The sequence below is a fragment of the Cebus imitator genome, unplaced genomic scaffold (assembly GCF_001604975.1).
Source record: "Cebus imitator isolate Cc_AM_T3 unplaced genomic scaffold, Cebus_imitator-1.0 Scaffold359, whole genome shotgun sequence".
Lineage (NCBI taxonomy): Eukaryota > Metazoa > Chordata > Mammalia > Primates > Cebidae > Cebus > Cebus imitator.
This window is the reverse complement of record NW_016107674.1, coordinates 703,812-722,285: the sequence shown is the minus strand read 5'-3', so window position 1 is coordinate 722,285 and position 18,474 is coordinate 703,812. Positions and strand designations below refer to the sequence as shown.

Genomic DNA, 18,474 nt, shown 5'->3' with positions numbered 1-18,474 from the left:
AAAAAAAAAAAAAAAAAAAAAAAAAAAAGTGGAATATATCCATGAATTCTGATTTCAAAGAAGCAGTTATCTTTTTCTATTCCTTAAGACTATAAAAATAATCCAAAAAACTATGTAGTCTTTCAACCAGATCTGGGTTCTAAATTGACTCCATTGAATATCAAAGATACATGCATACATTGTAGGCTTCAAAAACAGAAAGATGTATAGTCAGAGTGTTGACTCTTATTGGACATTTTAAACTGTTAATTCTAGGCTATGGATACTAATCTATTTTCCTTATGTTTGAGATTTTTCATAATAAAAATTATTTATTTATTTTTTTTAAGACGGAGTCTTACTCTGTTGCCCAGGCTAGAGTGCAATGGCACGATCCTGGCCTCATTTTTCTTTTTTTCTCTTTTTTTTTTTTTGAGATGGAGTCTTGCTCTGTTGCCCAGGTTGGCGTGCAATGACACAACCTTGGCTCACTGCAACCTCCCTAGTTCAAGTGATTCTCCTGCCTCAGCTTCCCAAGTAGCTGGGATTACAGTCGCTCAGCTAATTTTTACATTTTTAGTAGAGACAGGGTTTCACCATGTTAGCCAGGCTGGTCTCAAACTCCTGACCTCAGGTGATCTGCCTGCCTTGGCCTCCCAACGCGATGGAATTACAGGCGTGAACCACCACACCCAGCCAAAAACAAGAAAAAAAAAAAACTTAATAAAGTCGAAGAATAACATATTCATGGATGACAACTAAAGAAATGCAGTTGAAATTCTAGAATTCTAGAGACATTGTGTCAAGGTGGTAATGACGACAATATGAAGAAGGGACACTTTAACAGAAGGTGACAGAATAGTGCCATATTCTCCTTGTCTACTTTCATTTATCTATCTCCTTTCTTCTTATAGCATACCATATACATATAGGGCTAATGTCCTGTAAGAGATCCCTCAACTCCTAACACAAACCCTGCTATGACACAATACTACCATCACCACCTGCAAACTCTCACCTTTAGGATCTATTCTGCCCAGACACAATCCTGGACGAAGATTACGATTGATTATTTGAATTAAATCTTCACGCCTTGTGCTTTGAGGGCACCATATTTCCGTAAACCGGTTTCTTAAGGCAGGAGACAGCTATAAGAAACACAAACTCCAATGTGAATTTTTAAAACTATAAGGAAAGCTGGAAAACAAGTCTTGAAAGAATGTTGTTAGCTGTTAAGTCCAGCAAATACTACACACTTCTTTTATTATTTCTACTACCAGATATAATTAGTTGAAGATGTACTTTGTCTTGGCTCCTTACATTCCATGACACCTCCCAGCATCATCATCACTTTCTTAATAGACATGGTCAGAGGCTTGACAGACTAAGTGATGGAAGCCAGCCAGTGACAGTCAAACCTGAACTCTTCTCTTTAAGCAGAGATTCTTCCTCTTTCTTTACCTTTACTTTGCATCAGGTACCTAAATAATACTTCAGAGAAAATAAACACCCACAGAGGGCAGTCTGATGTAGGAGGAGGAAACTTTTTTTATGTGGCTCAAAGGGAGTGCAATTTAAAAAATAAGTATTTTCTAGCTTTTGAATAACATGAAATTGTTTAGCTGCTCCAGTCTTAGGGCCTTTGCCCCTGTAGGTTCCCTTTCCCTCCAAAAGATCAGTTAACACTATTCACAAATGTTTGCCAACGCTTCATAAGCATCATTATTGGTTTGTCTGATTACTTTGTCATTATTTTCCTTCTACTTGATGATCATCTATCTGGTCTACCACAGAGAGACCCAGGAGTAATGCCTGGTGAATTCACGTGTGGACCTTATCAGTATCTTAGACAACCAGTACCTCTGGTGTCCCGCATTCTGCCTTGCTCTGCTTGTTAAGCACACAAAACTAAAAGTCGGCAAGCTTTGACTTAAAGAAAACAAGATAATTTGACAGGCAAGTTAATATACACAACCTTTAAATCACACCCCTCTGTGGCATTTCTACTTGCTCGGGAGCCAGTTTTTATATTTTGAATGTGATGTATTTTATTCTCTCTCTTCAGAGAATATCTTGAAGCACAGAGATCATCTTTCTTCTTACGATACTGAGGAAACCTAGGCCCAAAGTATCATTTCAGCTACCCACCAAATTACCAAGACTGTTAATGGCCTCATTTAAGATCAGCCCCTCTGTTTCTTCTCATCATCCCTGTCCTGTTACACGACTTTCTTCTTAACTTTAAACAGACTGGGATCCAGCACACAGTGCTGACTTCTTCACTGAAAGGTTTCCGGAGCCAGAAACCAACAAAGTTGTTAGTTCCTATATATACCTGAACACAACCCTCTGAACACAGGAACTGCCCTCTACTCTTTACCAGCAGTCAGAAAGTGACCCACATAACCCTTATGAGAACTAATCAACTCCATCTATAAACCAGAAGAGCTTCTTGGCTATGACTTTTTTGTCACTTTAAAACCATTCATGAAAGTAAAGGTGTGTTTAAGAAGGTGGACTGTTAAAAACAGAGGTTTAATTTAAATTTCAGATACAACTCTTCTCATCCATAAAACTACAATAAAAATCTTCTTGCAGAGCTCGTGAGAGCTTTTTCAGGGTAACATACATAAGTAAAGGGCTAGGCAAGGTGACGGTAATAACGACATTTCGAGCACATACACAAAGTGAGATATCAAATAAGGGGATATTTGTGTCAGAATTTTCTAACCCAAATTATTTTAAAATATTTTTGGGTTTTTACACTTTTACCTAGTTTTTACCCAACATAAAATTCCAAATCCATTATGGCATACAATATTTATGAGTACCAGTAAGCTGAGGTCAAAAACCAGAAAGAAATTGTGTACCAGAAAAGTTTTACCTCCTTTTTTCCGAAGTCACCCCCTGGGTTCATGGTTGCTAGGATACGAAATTTTTTCCCGGCAGTCAACAGCTCTACTCCATTATTCCTGTCCTCTGGACTGCCTTTTTCAGCTAATACCAGAGACTTTTCTACTTCAAGGACACTAAAAGAAAAATTGAAGAACACTGAAAAGGGATTATATAATCTTTCGATTTTATGGTCTTTGACATTCTTTAAAAAAAAAAGTCATCTCCTCTCTATTAAATTTTTACTTTAGTTAATGGTTTCCTATCACAAATGTTAAAATGACTCACTATCGCAATTCCTGTGTAATAATGGCTATTTCTGATGAAGAAAGAAACTTTTCCACTTATAACCTATTAAGGCATTGGTCTTAAAAATGAGTAACTTGTAAGCAAATAAAAACACATTGCATGCATTATTCATAATAGTTAACTAGAAAGAACTAAAATACCATTGACTGGTGAAAAGTTAATCAAAATGTGGTATAGCCAATACTATTTGGGATAAAAAGGAACAAACTAATATGTGCTGAAATAGGAATGAATCTCAAAACATTAACACAAAGTAACAGAAGAGGCCTTTTACCTGAAATACCCAAAAGACAAATCTCCAGAGACAAAAAAATAGATTAATCAGAAATTTAGTGTAATGGGCATAAGGGATTCTACTGAATGATGGAAATGTTGTAAAACTGGATTGTAGGCTGGGCACAGTGGCTCATGCCTGTAATCCCAGCACTTTGGGAGGCCAAGGTGGGCAGATCACTTGAGGCCAGGAGTTGGAGACCAACCTGGCCAAGACGGTGAAACCCCATCTCTACTGAAAATACAAAAATGAGCAGGGTGCAGTGGCTCATGCCTATAGTCCCAGCTACTCAAGATGCTGAGGCATAAGAATCAAACCCGGGAGGTAGAGGTTGCAGTGAGCTGAGATTACAGCACTGCACTCCACCCGGGGCACCAGAGCAAGACTCTATATAAAAAAACAAACAAACCTCTATCTTCCAAATTTTCAGGAAAGCTGATATGAGTAATAAACTCCTGTCCTCCTACTTGGCTAGCTCTGCAATTACTAAATTCTTTCTCTACTGCAATACCACTAACTCAATGACTTGGTTCTACGCATACAGCTTGTAAGAAGAACATATCATGGGATTGTAAACTTACTGAATTATACATTTTATGATATGTAAACTATACTTCAGAAAAAGAAAAAATGGGTGTTACTACATCAAGATCCATATTGGTCTGAGGTCTGATGATGGCTTATAGCAACACGTCTAGGAATCTGACTACAGTTCCTTCAAAATATTAAGAGAGTAAGCATATAATTCACCTTAAAAAATAGTTTTGACTTCAGCTCATGTTTTAGCCCGGCCACCCCATGATCCCATCTGATTACTGATAGCCAAAAAAACCTAAAAATTTAAAAGACATTGAATGCTAAAGCCAAAAGACATGGTAACATGGTGCATTTATTAAGGTGCACCTATGAGGAGCATTACTGTGCACAAGATTTAATACCTATAAAAATCACATCAATAACCTGATCCCAGAAGTTCGAGGCTACAAGGAACTATGATCATGACATAGGCGGGATATCACACCAACAAAAAAATGTCAAACACAAGGCAAACCTCTCAGGCACGTACCTGTTGAGTCTTTCCAAGACAGAGTCATCAGCCAGTGAGATCTCATCCAAGAGGAAAAAGCCATCCTCCTTCATGGCCTGAACCAGAGGCCCATCGTGCCACTCAAAGAGTCTTGATGTGTCAATTTCTTCCTATAATTTGAAAAAGTGGGGAAAATTAAAGGGCAGATGGCTCCACAAGACAATATACATGCAGCTGGCTGGTGTCTCCAGGAATGAAATAGGCATTCTGAGGAAGGTAAGAATCTGAGAACAGGAGATAGAACTTGCACACAAGAATGCATGCCATGGCCGTTGTAGACCAGTTAAAATCTGCAGATATGCATATTTAACCAAACCAGAACCCAGCTCCAGAAACCGCACCATGAATATCACCCCACCACTGACTCATGAACAGCCAACTGCAGTTTTTTAAATGAATAGGAACACTCGCTGCTGGACAAACCTTGTCATCTGGCTTCTGTCTCACTGGCCGCAGGCCACCGAGGAAGTCTGATGTCTCCATGTGTAAGTGGCAGCTGACAGAGTATAATTTCTGATTTGTCAAGGCTGCAAACACCTCACAGATAGTAGTTTTCCCACACCTGTTAGAGATATGCAACTGATTAACAAGGCATGTCTTTCAAATATACATCCATAAACACCCTCCTCAGCAAAAGAGAAGAACCACTTGTGAGAGTCTCACTGCAGCAGCAGAGAGTCCTGGCCAATGTGGAATCTCAAACCCAGGCTCAGGCACCCCTCTGCATGACTGCACTCTCCTATATTCCTTATCCAGAAGGCAGGTACTGCACAAATTCCATCCTAGTTCTATCAACAGCCACTGGCTGGGCATGGTGGCTCATTCCTGTAATCCCAGCACTTTGGGAGGCTGAGGCAGGTGGATCACCTGAGGTCAGGAGTTCAAGACCAGACTGGCCAACATGACAAAGCCCCATCTCTACTAAAAATACAAAAATCAGCCGGGCGCAGTGGCTCACGCATGTAATCGCAATACTTTGGGAGGCTGAGGCAGGCAGATCACGAGGTCAGGGGTTCGAGACCAGCCTGACCAACATGGTGAAACCTAGTCTCTACTTGAAAATACAAAAATTAGCCAGATGTGGTGGTGCACACCTGTAATCCCAGCTACTTGGGATTACAAGAGGCTGAGGCAGGAGAATTGCTTGAACCAGGGAGGCAGAGGTTGCAGTGAGCCAAGAGCACACCATTGCACTCCAGCTTGGGCAACAGAGAGAGATTCCGTCTCAAAAAGAAAAAAAAAAAATTAGCCAGCGTGGTGGCACGCATCTGCAGTCCCAGCTACTTCAGAGGCTGACGCAGGAAGATCATTTGAAACCAGGTGGCAGGGGTTGCAGTGAGCTGAGATTACACCATTGCACTCCAGCCTGGGCAACAAAGTGAGACTCCATGTCAAAAAAAAAAAAAAAAAGCCATCAAGGGATGGGAAAGAAATCTAATCCTTACAGGCTTTATAGACTTTCAAGAGACACTAGTTTATCTGCTCTTCTCTGCACACTGTTTAAAAGAACTAAATAGACAAAAACTGCCCTCAATGCAATGAAGCAAAAAATCATTCTTGCCGGGTACAATGGCTCAGGCCTGTAATCCCAACACTTTGGGAGGCCAAGGCAGGAGGATCACTTGGGTCCAGGAGTTTGAGACCAGTCTGGACAAAAAAGTGAGACTCCCGTCCTTTTTTTTTTTTTTTTTTTTTTTTTAAAAAAAAGGCAGGGCTTCACTCCTGCTGCCCAGGCTGGAGTGCAATGGCACGATCTCAGCTCAGTGCAACCTCTGCCTCCGAAGCTGAAGTTGCGATTCTTCTGCCTCAGCCTCCCAAATAGCTGAACTACAGGCAGACACCAAGACAGCCAGCTAATTTTTGTATTTTAGTAGAGATGGCGTTTTGCCATGTTGCCCAGGCTGGTCTCTAACTCCTGAGCTTAAGTGATCCACCTGCCTCAGCCTCCCAAAATTTTGGGATTACAGGCATGAACCACTACACCTGGCTGAAACTCTGACATCACAAAAAAATTTAAAAATTAGCCAAGTGTGGTGGTGTGTGCCTGTAGTCCCAGCAACTTGGGAGGCTGAGCCAGGAAGGTCACTTGAGTCCAGGAAGTTAAGGCTGCAGTGAGCCATGACTATACCACTGCACTCCAGCCTGGACAACAGTGAGACCCCATCTCCAAAAATAATAATAATAATGTCCTTCTTTTCCATAAAAAAAGATCTAGTCTGAAGGTAGAGGAAAGTAAACAGTAACAGATCTTAGGTTCTTCTTTAAAAAAAAAAAAAGAAAAAGAAAAAAAAGAGGAAGTAGGAAAAAAGGAGAGATTAATACTTTCATGAGTTCTTCAGCGATAACTGAAGTAGTCCTGTGGAACTGAAATGAACCCTCACAAGTCACTGTCATAGATCCTTACCCAGTGTCTCCAACCAGCAGCACCGGCTCACCAAATTCCAATGCCCTTCCCACCAGCATCGCAAGTCTCCGCATGCCCTCAGTCCACACGATGTGGCCAAAGTTAGACTCCAATGTGGACAACTGAGTAGATAACGTACCTATCCAAGGAAAAATAAATATTTAGATTCTAATGAGTACAACTGAAATCAAACTCCTCTGGGGATTTTGGCCTACTCACCCAGCAATTTTAGAACATTTTCCTTGGAGAAAAGAGATTGAGGACACAATTTTTTCTTGAAATGTTTCTCCAGGACTTCTTGAATCACATCAACTTCCTCCTGCTTCCTGACTCGACCTGCCAGAAGCATATAACCTGGGAGGAGGAAGAGAGGAATCATCAAGTATCTGCTGGAAACACCAAGGGACATTGAGAATATGGAGCAATAGCAACTCTCATACACTGCTGGTGAGGTAGAAATCTGAAGAAGTATGTGGGAAAACTGGGAGGGCCTATTACAACTAACCACACTATTCCTCGGCAATATGACTTCTAGTATCCCCAAACACAAATGAACATATGTGGGTCAAAAGACATACACGGAAATGTTCGGAGAAGCTTTACTCATGATAGCTAAAAAACTAAATGATCCAAATGTCCATAACCAAGAGAATGAATAAACTGTGGTGTCTCCATACAATAGATTACCAAATACAAATACAAAGAAAAAAATAAAGAATGAAGCCCTGATACACATAATGGCATGATTGAATCTCACATCAGGTTTAGTGAAAAACCAGAACCCAGAGAGCAGCTCAAGGACAAACAAAATTCTTTTCAATCAGATTAGTAGTTATAATCAGACGGTAGTCAATTAGTGGTGACAATAGTCAGGGTAGTGGTTACCTCCACTAGCAAGAGACCTACCTATTGAGTTATTGAAAATATTCTAAATGTTGGTCTAGGTGATGATTTACATGGGGAAATACTTTACTGCATGTTATACCTCAATAAAAAAAGTTTTTAAAAAAGTATTCCTCTCTTTTTTTCTTTTTTGAGACAGAGTCTTGCTCCATCGCCAGGCTGGAGTGCAGTGGCACGATCTCGGCTCACTGCAACCTCCGCCTCCCGGGTTCAAGCAATTTTCCTGCCTCAGCCTCCCCCAAGTAGCTGGGACTACAGGCGCGCGCCACCACGCCCAGCTAATTTTTGTATTTTTAGTAGAGACGGGGTTTCACCATATTGGCCAGGATGGTCTCGATCTCTTGACCTCGAGATCCGCCTCCCAAAGTGCTAGGATTACAGGTGTGAGCCACCGTGCCAGGCCAAAAAGTATTCCTCTCCTTTTGATTTGCATAGCCAAAAAAAAAAGAAATAAGAAAAAAAAGTATTCCTCTGCATAAATATTCTTTACAAGTAGAGAAAAGAATCTCTTGTACTAGTTTTACATGTTTTTCTTACTTATTAACTAGCCCATTCATCAGGACTTTTCAAATCGGAAGATTCCAAAACACTTTGTTTCCTATCACAAACAGTAACAAATTCTTCCTGAGTCTTGGATTATATAAATTCTGTCTCTCTGAATGCTGATGTTTTCTGACAAATCAGCTTTCTGTACGTCTGTAAGGCACTAGCCAGGCTATCTGTGGTAACACTGTAGAGAAATGGCCCACAAAGCTACCATCAACCAATCGCCTAAACTCCCAAAGAGGCTATGCCCATATCCTGACTCCCACATGTGCTACCTGAAGCAAAGAGTAAGAAGACCTTAGTAACCAGTCCTTATTAGCATGGAGGCTGGCAGGAATTAAGATCACTTACAAAAGCAGTTAGAACTGGAGGGAAACAGGCTCTCTGGAATACCTAGTCAAATGTATACATCAATCACAATCTGAGGCAAGATTTGTTTTAATAAAAAGTTTCAACATTTAACCTAACTATATACTGAGAACATTTGACTGAAAACATACCATCATTGGCTAAGTACTGCAGCCAGTCATACTCCTTCTCGGTCTGCTCAGCCAATCTGTATCTCTCAGCCCATCGGAACAGATCACGAAGGGTGATGAAGCCCTGCTTTCCAGCAAACACTGACGAACTTCTGCGATAGGACTGTTAAAGTATCAAATGAAAAAGGACATTAGCTGCAATGCATAGCAAGCCTGTAGTACAACATATATAAAATTCCAAACAAATTTACGCTCCCATTAAAATGATTTCATTCCACTGAATAAGATTAATTTTTAATGTAAATATTCTGAAGAAAAATGTTCAAATTCACATTTAAGTTAAGAATATAAAATGGAGCCGGGCGCGGTGGCTCAAGCCTGTAATCCCAGCACTTTGGGAGGCCGAGGCGGGTGGATCACGAGGTCAAGAGATCAAGACCATCCTGGTCAACATAGTGAAACCCCGTCTCTACTAAAAATACAAAAAATTAGCTGGGCATGGTGACGCGTGCCTGTAATCCCAGCTACTCAGGAGGCTGAGGCAGGAGAATTGCCTGAACCCAGGAGGCGGAGGTTGCGGTGAGCCGAGATCGCGCCATTGCACTCCAGCCTGGGTAACAAGAGCGAAACTCTGTCTCAAAAACAAAAAAAAAAAAAAAAAAAAAAAAAAAAGGTGGCAAAGATGCAGGAAGATTAGTGAAACAATATGGGACCATAATGGTAGGAGTCTTCATTATTAGTAGCTTTCTAAAAAGCAGTTTGACAATGTATACTTTCTGATAAAGAATACTTTTAACCCCATAAGATAAATGGAATTTTTAAAGATCAGCCATAGCTTTGCAGTTGACAAGGGGAGCCACAAAGAATGGATCTCTAAAATTATGTCCACTGAAGGACTATATCCATTTAAAAACCAAAAACTGCAGTTTTCCCTAAGCCAAGTTCCATTCTAAACAAAATGCTTCAATACTGTACACAAATACAAAATCATATGTAAATATCAGATAAATTTTAATGATGTCAAATTGTGGATTGATTAAAGAAAAATAAAAATATATATTAGTGGGAAGCATTTAAAAGACCTCTACTTGAAGTCCAAGAACTGTGATTGACACCTATAATCCCAATACTTTGGGAGATCAAGGTGGGTGAACCCCTTGAGCCCAGGAGTTCAAGACCAACCTGGGCAACATGGTGAAACCTTGTCTCTACAAAAAAACTTAGCCGGACATGGCAGTGCACACCTGTGGTCCCAGCTACTAAGCAGTGGGGAGTCAGAGATGAGAGGATCACCTGAGCCCAGGAGGTTGAGACTGCAACGAGCTATGACTGCGCCACTACACTCTAGCCAGGACAGTAGAGTGAGGCCCTGTCTCGCCCAAAAAAAGAAAAGAAAAACAAAAAAACCTCAACTTGGAAAAATATATAAACAGATTCTTTTTTCTAACAAAAGACGCCATGAGATTTTGATCACCAAATATAATCAACACATTCCATTTGAAACTAAGTTCAGTGATAAGGAAATGAAATACCTGAAGATCCAGCATGACTTTAACCAACTTGCTGCAATAGGAGGGTGGCAAACTACAGCGCTTGTGCAAGATTGTTTCCAACTCAGAGCTAGGTAACTCATCAAAGTGCAATTCTACAAACCGATTCCTGAAGGCTCTAGAAAGCACCTAGGCAAAGCATAGAAAGAATACGGTAAAAGGTGCCTTTTAATCTCCAATATGGAGGCTCTGGCATTCACCATAAAATATTAAAATAGGGGTAAAAACATCTCATTCTTACTAAGAAAAATCTACGATCTGACATGGTAACAAATTGAAGGAAGGGGACAAATGCTACATACCTTTCTGCCTCCATAAAGTCCTGGGGGATTTTGGGTGGCAAAAAGCATAAACCGAGGGTGTGCTTTAACAACTTCCTGTGTTTCTGTTACAAGCAATTCACGGTTATCATCCAACAGCCTATTCAGTGCCTCTAACACATCGGTAGGAGCCAAATTTAATTCATCTAAAATAATCCAATAGCCTTTTCTCATGGCATCAATAAGAACACCTAGGAAGAAACAAACACCAAAAACTAGTGTATAAATCAGTCCAAAGTTTTAAAATGTGTTATGTACAAATCAACAAATCCTAGGTTATCATTAAATTTCAAAGCAAATTACTTTCTGCAGCTAGTCTTGCCCCAAAACAAATCATGACACTGAAGATCAAGGAGGAACAATTTTCAATTAAAATAGTCCCCTTTTTCCCCACAGCCAAGGCTGACAAAAAACTCATTTCTTGTTTGATTTTTCCCTGCAGTCTAATTTCATTTAAATCACCACGTTCTCGTATCTATTCCCAACTTCCTTTTGGCTAACACTAACCCCAGCCATTGAATCCCTAGAAAATAAAGCAGCAGTTCAATTCCCCTCTTGAAAATTTGGCCCTATATATAGCCAGCAAGATTAACAGAACCTAAAGAATGCACGCCACCTATGCATCGCCCCTTAACTATCTATAGCTCAGGCATCAAGAAAAGCCAGCTGTTACAGCAAAGGTCCATGTGCCTCAATTAGAAAGGATGAAGAATAATATTACTTAGGGAAATGTGTCTGAAAGAATGAACACCTATGTCCATGGAATGACATCTTAACCCTACCTTCTTTAAAGACAAGCTTCCCTGAGGAGTCAGATGTGTAACAACCAATGTACTCCTGAATGTCCGTGTGTTCATGATTGTTAATACGCACACAGTGGTTGCCAGTAGCTGCAGCCAGCCACTGGATGAGGCTTGTTTTACCAACTGATGTCTCTCCCTGGATTAGCACTGGATAGGTTCTGTAAAAGATTAGCCAATTAAGCAACTTGAAAAAAACAAAACAAAACAAAAATAGAAAGCTGAGAAACCAGAACTGAGTATTAGTTTGTTTTGTTTGACACAGGCTTTCACTGTCACCCAGGCTGAAGTGTGGTGGTGCAATCACAGCTCACTGCAGCCTCGACCTCCCAGGCTCAAGTGATCCTCCCACCTCAGCCTCCTGAGTAGCTGGGACTACAGGCATGCACCTCCAACCCCAGCTAAATTCTGTATTTTTTGCCAAGACAGAGTTTTGCCATGTTGCCGACACTGGACTCAAACCACTAGGCTCAAGTGATCCAACCACCTCGGCCTCCAAGAGTGCTGGGATGACAGGCATGAGCCATTGCACCTGGTCAAGTATTATTATTATTATTATTTATTTATTTTTTAACAGAATGACTACATCATTTAACAGCATCATTAAAAGAGTCCTTTTCCTTTTTTTTTTCTTTTTACATTCCTGGAAATTTCAAGAAGCAAAAGATTTTTATACCCATACACTGAGAAGTCTTTCTGTAAACATTATTCCTCAAAAAATACTGAGGAAAGCAAGTCCAGCTCTGCTGGCAAAACTTGTGAGAAACTGAAAGTAGAACTGTTACTCATTCGCCCAATAATTTGTAGTAAGTATTCATCAGCAAAATAACAAAAGACAACTTTAAAGATAGATAAAATCATCTGAATTGATAGTGCTCCCTCCAAAGTTGCAACTAGAAACAATGTTTCCTACCAGGAAAAAGATATAGTACTGACTTTTGTAAGTATTCATTTGGCCAAAGAATAAGAATAAAGCTTTTTGAAAGTTAAGGAAGTTAGACCAAACTGTCATCAATGCCTATGCCTGCAGCAAATCTGGGGCAGCAAGCAAAAAGCCCACACACCCTGCAGAGACAACTCGGACAATATCTCTCAGGTTCAGCTTCACAGAAGATGTCAGAATGTACGTCTCATCTATTGTAGGCTCCTTGTCTCCCACTGAAATCCAGTAGCCTTCAACCTGGATAAGCCGGCCTCCTTTTGGCTCAGGAATAGGCTGAAAGACACAGAAGTTCAAGGAATAACCCATAATTGCAACAACTAAGGCATTCTTTCAGGGTAGGAAAAGAGCTACTTGTTGAACAAGCTGTCTTGTTCTGGGCACTTTCAACATTGAGACCCATGGGTGAAATATGAACATAAAATTATGAGGAATGAAACAAAATGGTATTATGTATTGGTTTTAAAGCTGAAATAGAGTAGGTAGGTTTGGGAAAAAACAATTGGAATCAAAACCATTTCCCAAATGGTTTATGAATCAGTTCTCTTCTCTTACATACGAAAATGCCCACTCTAAGAATTTTGATCGAAAACATGAATTTCATATAAACCATGTTCCAAAAAGAGGGCCAGTGTTGTACTAAGGAAAGAGCTCTTGCACTATTATACTTGGGATCCCCTAGAGGACATTAAAAATAAAACTGACTTTCCAGGGCAAACAGCCTATTAAGGATAATATTGTGGATGATGGCATAACTTTTCTGAGATACGGTGTAAGTTATTGGTTTGATTATACAAATTCCCATTTTTATAAGTAAAAAATGGTTAAATGGTGGTCAAATCTATAACTATGGAAAAGTACTCTTCTAGAGCATTTGGTCACCAGATTTCAAGCTACAAGTCTAGGCCCTGCTCAGATGAGTTGAGAAGCAGTGGGGGAAATGGAGAAAGGAGCTTTTTAAGTTTCTATCACACCCTGAGGTACACACACACAAAATGAGCAACTGGAAGAGCCTAGTATTTGATTACAATAATGGTAAAAGCAAACCTGAGTCTTTTCTCAATATTTTTACAATTTGCCAAAAGTATTTACGCTTCTATTACTTGTGTGATTTTTTTAAAGACTGAGTCCAAAGAAATACCCAAGTCCCAAGGGCTCTCTCTTCCTAATGAATAAGCAATCGACATGTAAACAGGCCAATTTACATGTTGACTGTGAGCCACTTTCTCTCAGCCTCTTTCAGTCACATGCTATTTTGTAATTTCCTGTCAAATCCAAAATGGCTATTGTTTAAAACAGTGACCCCACTACTACCCTCCTCAAAAAAGGCCCAGCCATCAATCAGAAGGCATAGATTATACCTAACTGTGTAATTAAACTATGTAAATAGTGAAATTATGGTGTACCCATCCAGTGAAACGCTATGTGGCCCTTAGAAGGCATGTCACAATGAACTCTGGTACATAAAACAGAAATAAATACAAGATTCAGTTAGGTTAAAAAGGAAAGCTACAGAATATTCTTATGGGCCGGGCATGGTGACTCACACCTGTAATCCAGCACTTTGGAAGGCCAAGGCGGGCAGATCACTTGAGGTCAGTAGTTCAAGACCAGCCTGGCCAACATAGTGAAACCCAGTCTCTACTAAAAACACAAATATTAGCTGGGTATGGTGGCGTGCACTTGTAATCCCAGCTACTCGGGAGGCGGAGACATAAGAATGGCTTGACCCAAGGAGGGGGAGGATGCAGTTAGCCAAGATTAAACCAATGCACTCTAGCATGAGCAACAGAGCAAGACTATGGTCTCTCAAAATATATATCTTCTTATGAGACAGTCCCACTTAGATTCAATACATACTAGAATTTACCTCAATAAATCAACAAACACATATCAAAATTTGGATATGTAAGAAAATAAAATATACACATCATATAATTTAGAAAGGATTATACACAGTATTTAAATCTCCAAAGAGCATGTTTATTGGAAACTTTCACCACCTAAACATACATTTCTGTAATATTTAAACTTTTCGCAACAGATTACTTCTATAATTAAAAATTTATGTGTTAAAAAAAAAAAAAAGGTGAAAATTTGGTAATTGGGCCTTTCATGTATAACAAGTCAAAAATAACAAAAGAATATACCTGCTTTAGCAGACTCTTGACATTGCCAGGGACAATATGTTGACAGATGAGCTTCTGAACTATTGGGTGTGATGCCCTGTCAAGCTGTGTTAAGAAACCCAAACAAAAACCCTAGAGAGAAAACACAAATAGGCATAATGTTAAGTGACCTTCTGCAATAACAACCAAACTTATTTCCGGAACAAAATTTAACCTCTTGGGTGATGCTGCTTCACAACTTTTAAATATAGTAATATTTAAATATAGTAATATACCCCACGTCTCTACATATAATTAAAAATTTTTAAGATAAAATGTAAAATATTTAATTTAAAAGGGGAGGGTAGGTCTGGTATGAAGTATTCTGGGCTGATATGACTAACTGGAAAGCACAGGCATCCTGGCATATGCATCCCTATTCCTTCCTTCCCATGAACCCCTCCATCAAGCTCATATCCTGTCAAACAGACTTCAGAAAGACCTCATAGAGTGAGCGCTGAATGTTGCCACATGGATTGGAGGCTGCAAATCGCAGGGCCCGGCACAGAGTCCGAAGGCTGTAGTGAGGTCTATGGCCAGTGCCATCCACCAATTTGGTCCCAGACTCTTTCCGCAAAGCTGTGTAGAAGCTACAAACAGAATAAAGGTCAATTTTATTTACTAATAAGTATCCATTATTATCAATTCTCTACAGAAAATCCAAAGGACACTTTTAGATGCAGAAATGGTCATGCTTGCATGCAACTTCCTAGGGCATGAATCAAAATATCTCAGTCTCTTTTAAATCTACTTTTCACATGCTGAGAGCTATCTTTCAAAACAATAAAATGAAGATCTATCCATTTCTTTGTGGAAACTGGGAAGTGCAATGTGTAATTGTCTAGCAAAAAGGTACTGATGTTAGAAGCGCCAGGCATGGTGGCACACGCCTGTAATCCCAGCTACTTGGGAGGCTGAGGCAGGAGAATCACTTGACCTTGGGAGGCGAAGGTTGTGGTGAGCTGACATCGTGCCATTACACTCCAGCCTGGGCAACAAGTGCAAAAGTCCGTCTAAAAAAATTTTTAAAAAAAGAAACTCCGTGTCTACTAAAAATACAAAATTAGCTGGGCCTGGTGGTGCATGCCTGTAATCCCAGCTACTCGGGAGGCTGAGGCAGGAGAATTGTTTGAAACCAGGAGGTAGAGGTTTCAGTGAGCCAAGATCATGCTGTTGAACTCCAGCCTGGGCAACAAGAGTGAAACTCCGTCTCGGAAAAAAAAAAAAAGGTGAGAAGCTTCTGTGTTTCAGAGTCCGCTCAAGCTTAAGGGGCATATAAAGTTCCTGTACAATCTAAAATGGGGATGAATAAAGACACAGAAAAAAGAATGTATGGTGTTTCAAAAGGCTATGAATATGGCTATAATCAATACTGACAAAATGTTAAAAAGCAGGAGGATATGATGGCCAATACTACTGTCACTACCACACTTTAAAAGTCCAGGTGATGACAGGATGGGAGAAGTTTCAGACTGAAACATGAATTTCTGGCATTTTGTGAAATGCACGATCAATTAGCACCTCAAGATCAAATGTAACCAAGTTTGCATCACAGATGAAATCCAAGTTCCTGAGCAAATGGGCTTTGTCTTGCCTCTCTGCTGTCTAAAAAATTCTTTTTCTTTTGTAGAAAGAATCTATGTTTTAGAACTGGGTTTTTAATATATGGAACATATACTACTTATACTATCAGTATTTTATAAGGGCCTCATTTTATCTCCTTATCTCTTTAGATAAAATAAGGTACTTATAAAAGCTTACTTTTAGCATCTGGAATCATAACTGTATGTATTTATACTTCTGTCCAAATATTCTTGGCTAACAAAGAGTATTCCAATTCAGGGTGTGGTGTGGAAAACCATTCTGAAGCACCCTAAACAAACGCCTCCTTGATTAATCTATTTAATATAGGATTTCAAGGCCAGGTACTGTAGCTCACGCCTGTATTCCCAGCACTTTGGGGGGCTAAGGCTCACAGATCACTTGAATCCAAGAGTTCAAGACCAGCCTGCACAACAAAACAAAGCTCCTGTCTCCACAAAAAAAAAAAAATCAAAAAAGTAATAGAACCCCAACTCTTCATTTTCTTAAACCCTACTCAGCTTTATATGTAATTTCTCTTCACTTATCACAATCTATATTATTCCTCTAGAATTAAAGTTCAATGAGAAGAACCAGGATTTTATCTGTCTTACTCATAGCTATATCCCTAGCACCAAGGCACTCAGTAAATATTTGTATTAAGGAAGAGAAAAAACACACAAATACACAGTAAAACATTAATATTACCCTGTTTCAATCCCTTTACATGTTATATTTCTTTCCAGAGAACAGACAAGTTAAGTCACTGGCCCAGAATGACACAATTAGTTTCTCATAGAACCAACGCTAGAATTGAGGTTATCTGACACAAAAGACTGCACATTGCCCATATGGCATTAAAAAAGGCAGGAATAACAGTCTCAAATTAAAGCACCAAGCCACACAAATACTCTATTATTTGTTAGGCTGAGCTTCCAATAATTCCAAACCTGACACAATCAATTATATTAACCCTTTTCTCCCTATATCCCACATAGCTAGTATAAATACTGCAAATAGAAAAGAAACCTTCAGCCGGGCACGGTGGCTCATGCCTGTAATCCTAGCACTTTGGGAGGCCAAGGTGAGCAGATCACTGGAGGTCAGGAGCTCGACACCAGCCTGACCAACATGGTGAAACCCCGTCTCTACTAAAAATACAAAAATTAGCTGGTGTGGTGACAGGCACCCGTAGTCCCAGCTACTTAGGAGGCCATGGCAGGAGAACTGCTTGAACCTGGGAAGCAGAGGTGGTAGTGAGCTGATATCGTGCCATTGCACTCCAGCCTACGCAACAAAGCAAAAAAAAACTCTGTCTCCCCCCCACCAAAAAAAAAGAAAAAGAAAAAAGAAAGAAAAGAAAGGAAAGTAACCTTCTTCAACAGATCAAAATGCAAGCCATGTACATCTCCAAGAATTCAAACTCTCAGCCATGGATATAAAGGTATAATTAGGAAAATATTATCTGAGATTTTATATATATTCTCATAGGTGATGATTCATAGCTTTCTATGTCATTTTTTTTTTTTTGAAAAACCTGAAGGAGTTCATACCAGGTTTCAACTTTACAACAGAATCTAAATAATAATCCTGCCATCAGTTTTCTCAAGTTAGAAGTAAAAAATAATACTTATTTGTGTGTGTGCATGAGTAGCACATTTCCATGTTCCGAGAAAGAGTTTATAAAGACATACCAAAGGGAACCTACTTTATGATTCCTTGCACTGTATTCTTGTTCACACTCAATCCTTTCAGATAATCTACAATAAGAACCTGTAAGTCTTCTTTGCTTTCCAATTCTTCTACATAAAGTTCTGTGAATCTGTAAGACAATAAATAATACACATTTTTTAGAAAGTTAATATAACTATACTGACAATAGAAAAAACATGAAACAGAAGAAGCTATGTCAGCTAATTTTAACTGCTTGTAGTATAAAATGTCTTTCAACCTGAGATAGAAACTGATCATAAAGGATAACGTAACCATTACCAAAAATATATCATTATTGCTTCTTCTATGCAGTAAGTCTTCCATGTATAGTCCTTACAAGAAGAAAAAGTTATAAAAATAAGAATTAATTATTCTCATTTTCAGGTGTTATGATAACTGCATGCTACAGAAAAGTAAGTGCAACAAAAAACAAGCCCCCTCACCATCAAAACAAAACAAAATGATTGAAAAGAAAACAACTACTTTAATGTAGTTTCTAAAGCTTCCGGAAGCTTTTGCTACTTTATAA

General features: G+C 39.4%; 1 protein-coding gene across 1 annotated transcript in view; it reads right to left on the bottom strand.

The window, feature by feature from the left end:
• MDN1 (midasin AAA ATPase 1) overlaps positions 1-18,474 on the bottom strand; it is a 176,290-nt gene that overhangs the window by 95,094 nt on the left and 62,722 nt on the right. The window contains exons 20-33 of the mRNA XM_037730790.1: positions 17,941-18,054; positions 15,094-15,241; positions 14,634-14,744; positions 12,608-12,759; positions 11,526-11,704; positions 10,726-10,934; positions 10,406-10,552; positions 8,895-9,036; positions 7,165-7,299; positions 6,946-7,084; positions 4,965-5,103; positions 4,521-4,651; positions 2,864-3,008; positions 998-1,127 (exon numbers count right to left, since the gene is read on the bottom strand). Of these exons, the coding sequence (XP_037586718.1) occupies positions 998-1,127; positions 2,864-3,008; positions 4,521-4,651; positions 4,965-5,103; positions 6,946-7,084; positions 7,165-7,299; positions 8,895-9,036; positions 10,406-10,552; positions 10,726-10,934; positions 11,526-11,704; positions 12,608-12,759; positions 14,634-14,744; positions 15,094-15,241; positions 17,941-18,054 (2,021 nt within the window). The remainder of the gene's footprint in view (positions 1-997; positions 1,128-2,863; positions 3,009-4,520; positions 4,652-4,964; positions 5,104-6,945; positions 7,085-7,164; positions 7,300-8,894; positions 9,037-10,405; positions 10,553-10,725; positions 10,935-11,525; positions 11,705-12,607; positions 12,760-14,633; positions 14,745-15,093; positions 15,242-17,940; positions 18,055-18,474) is intronic.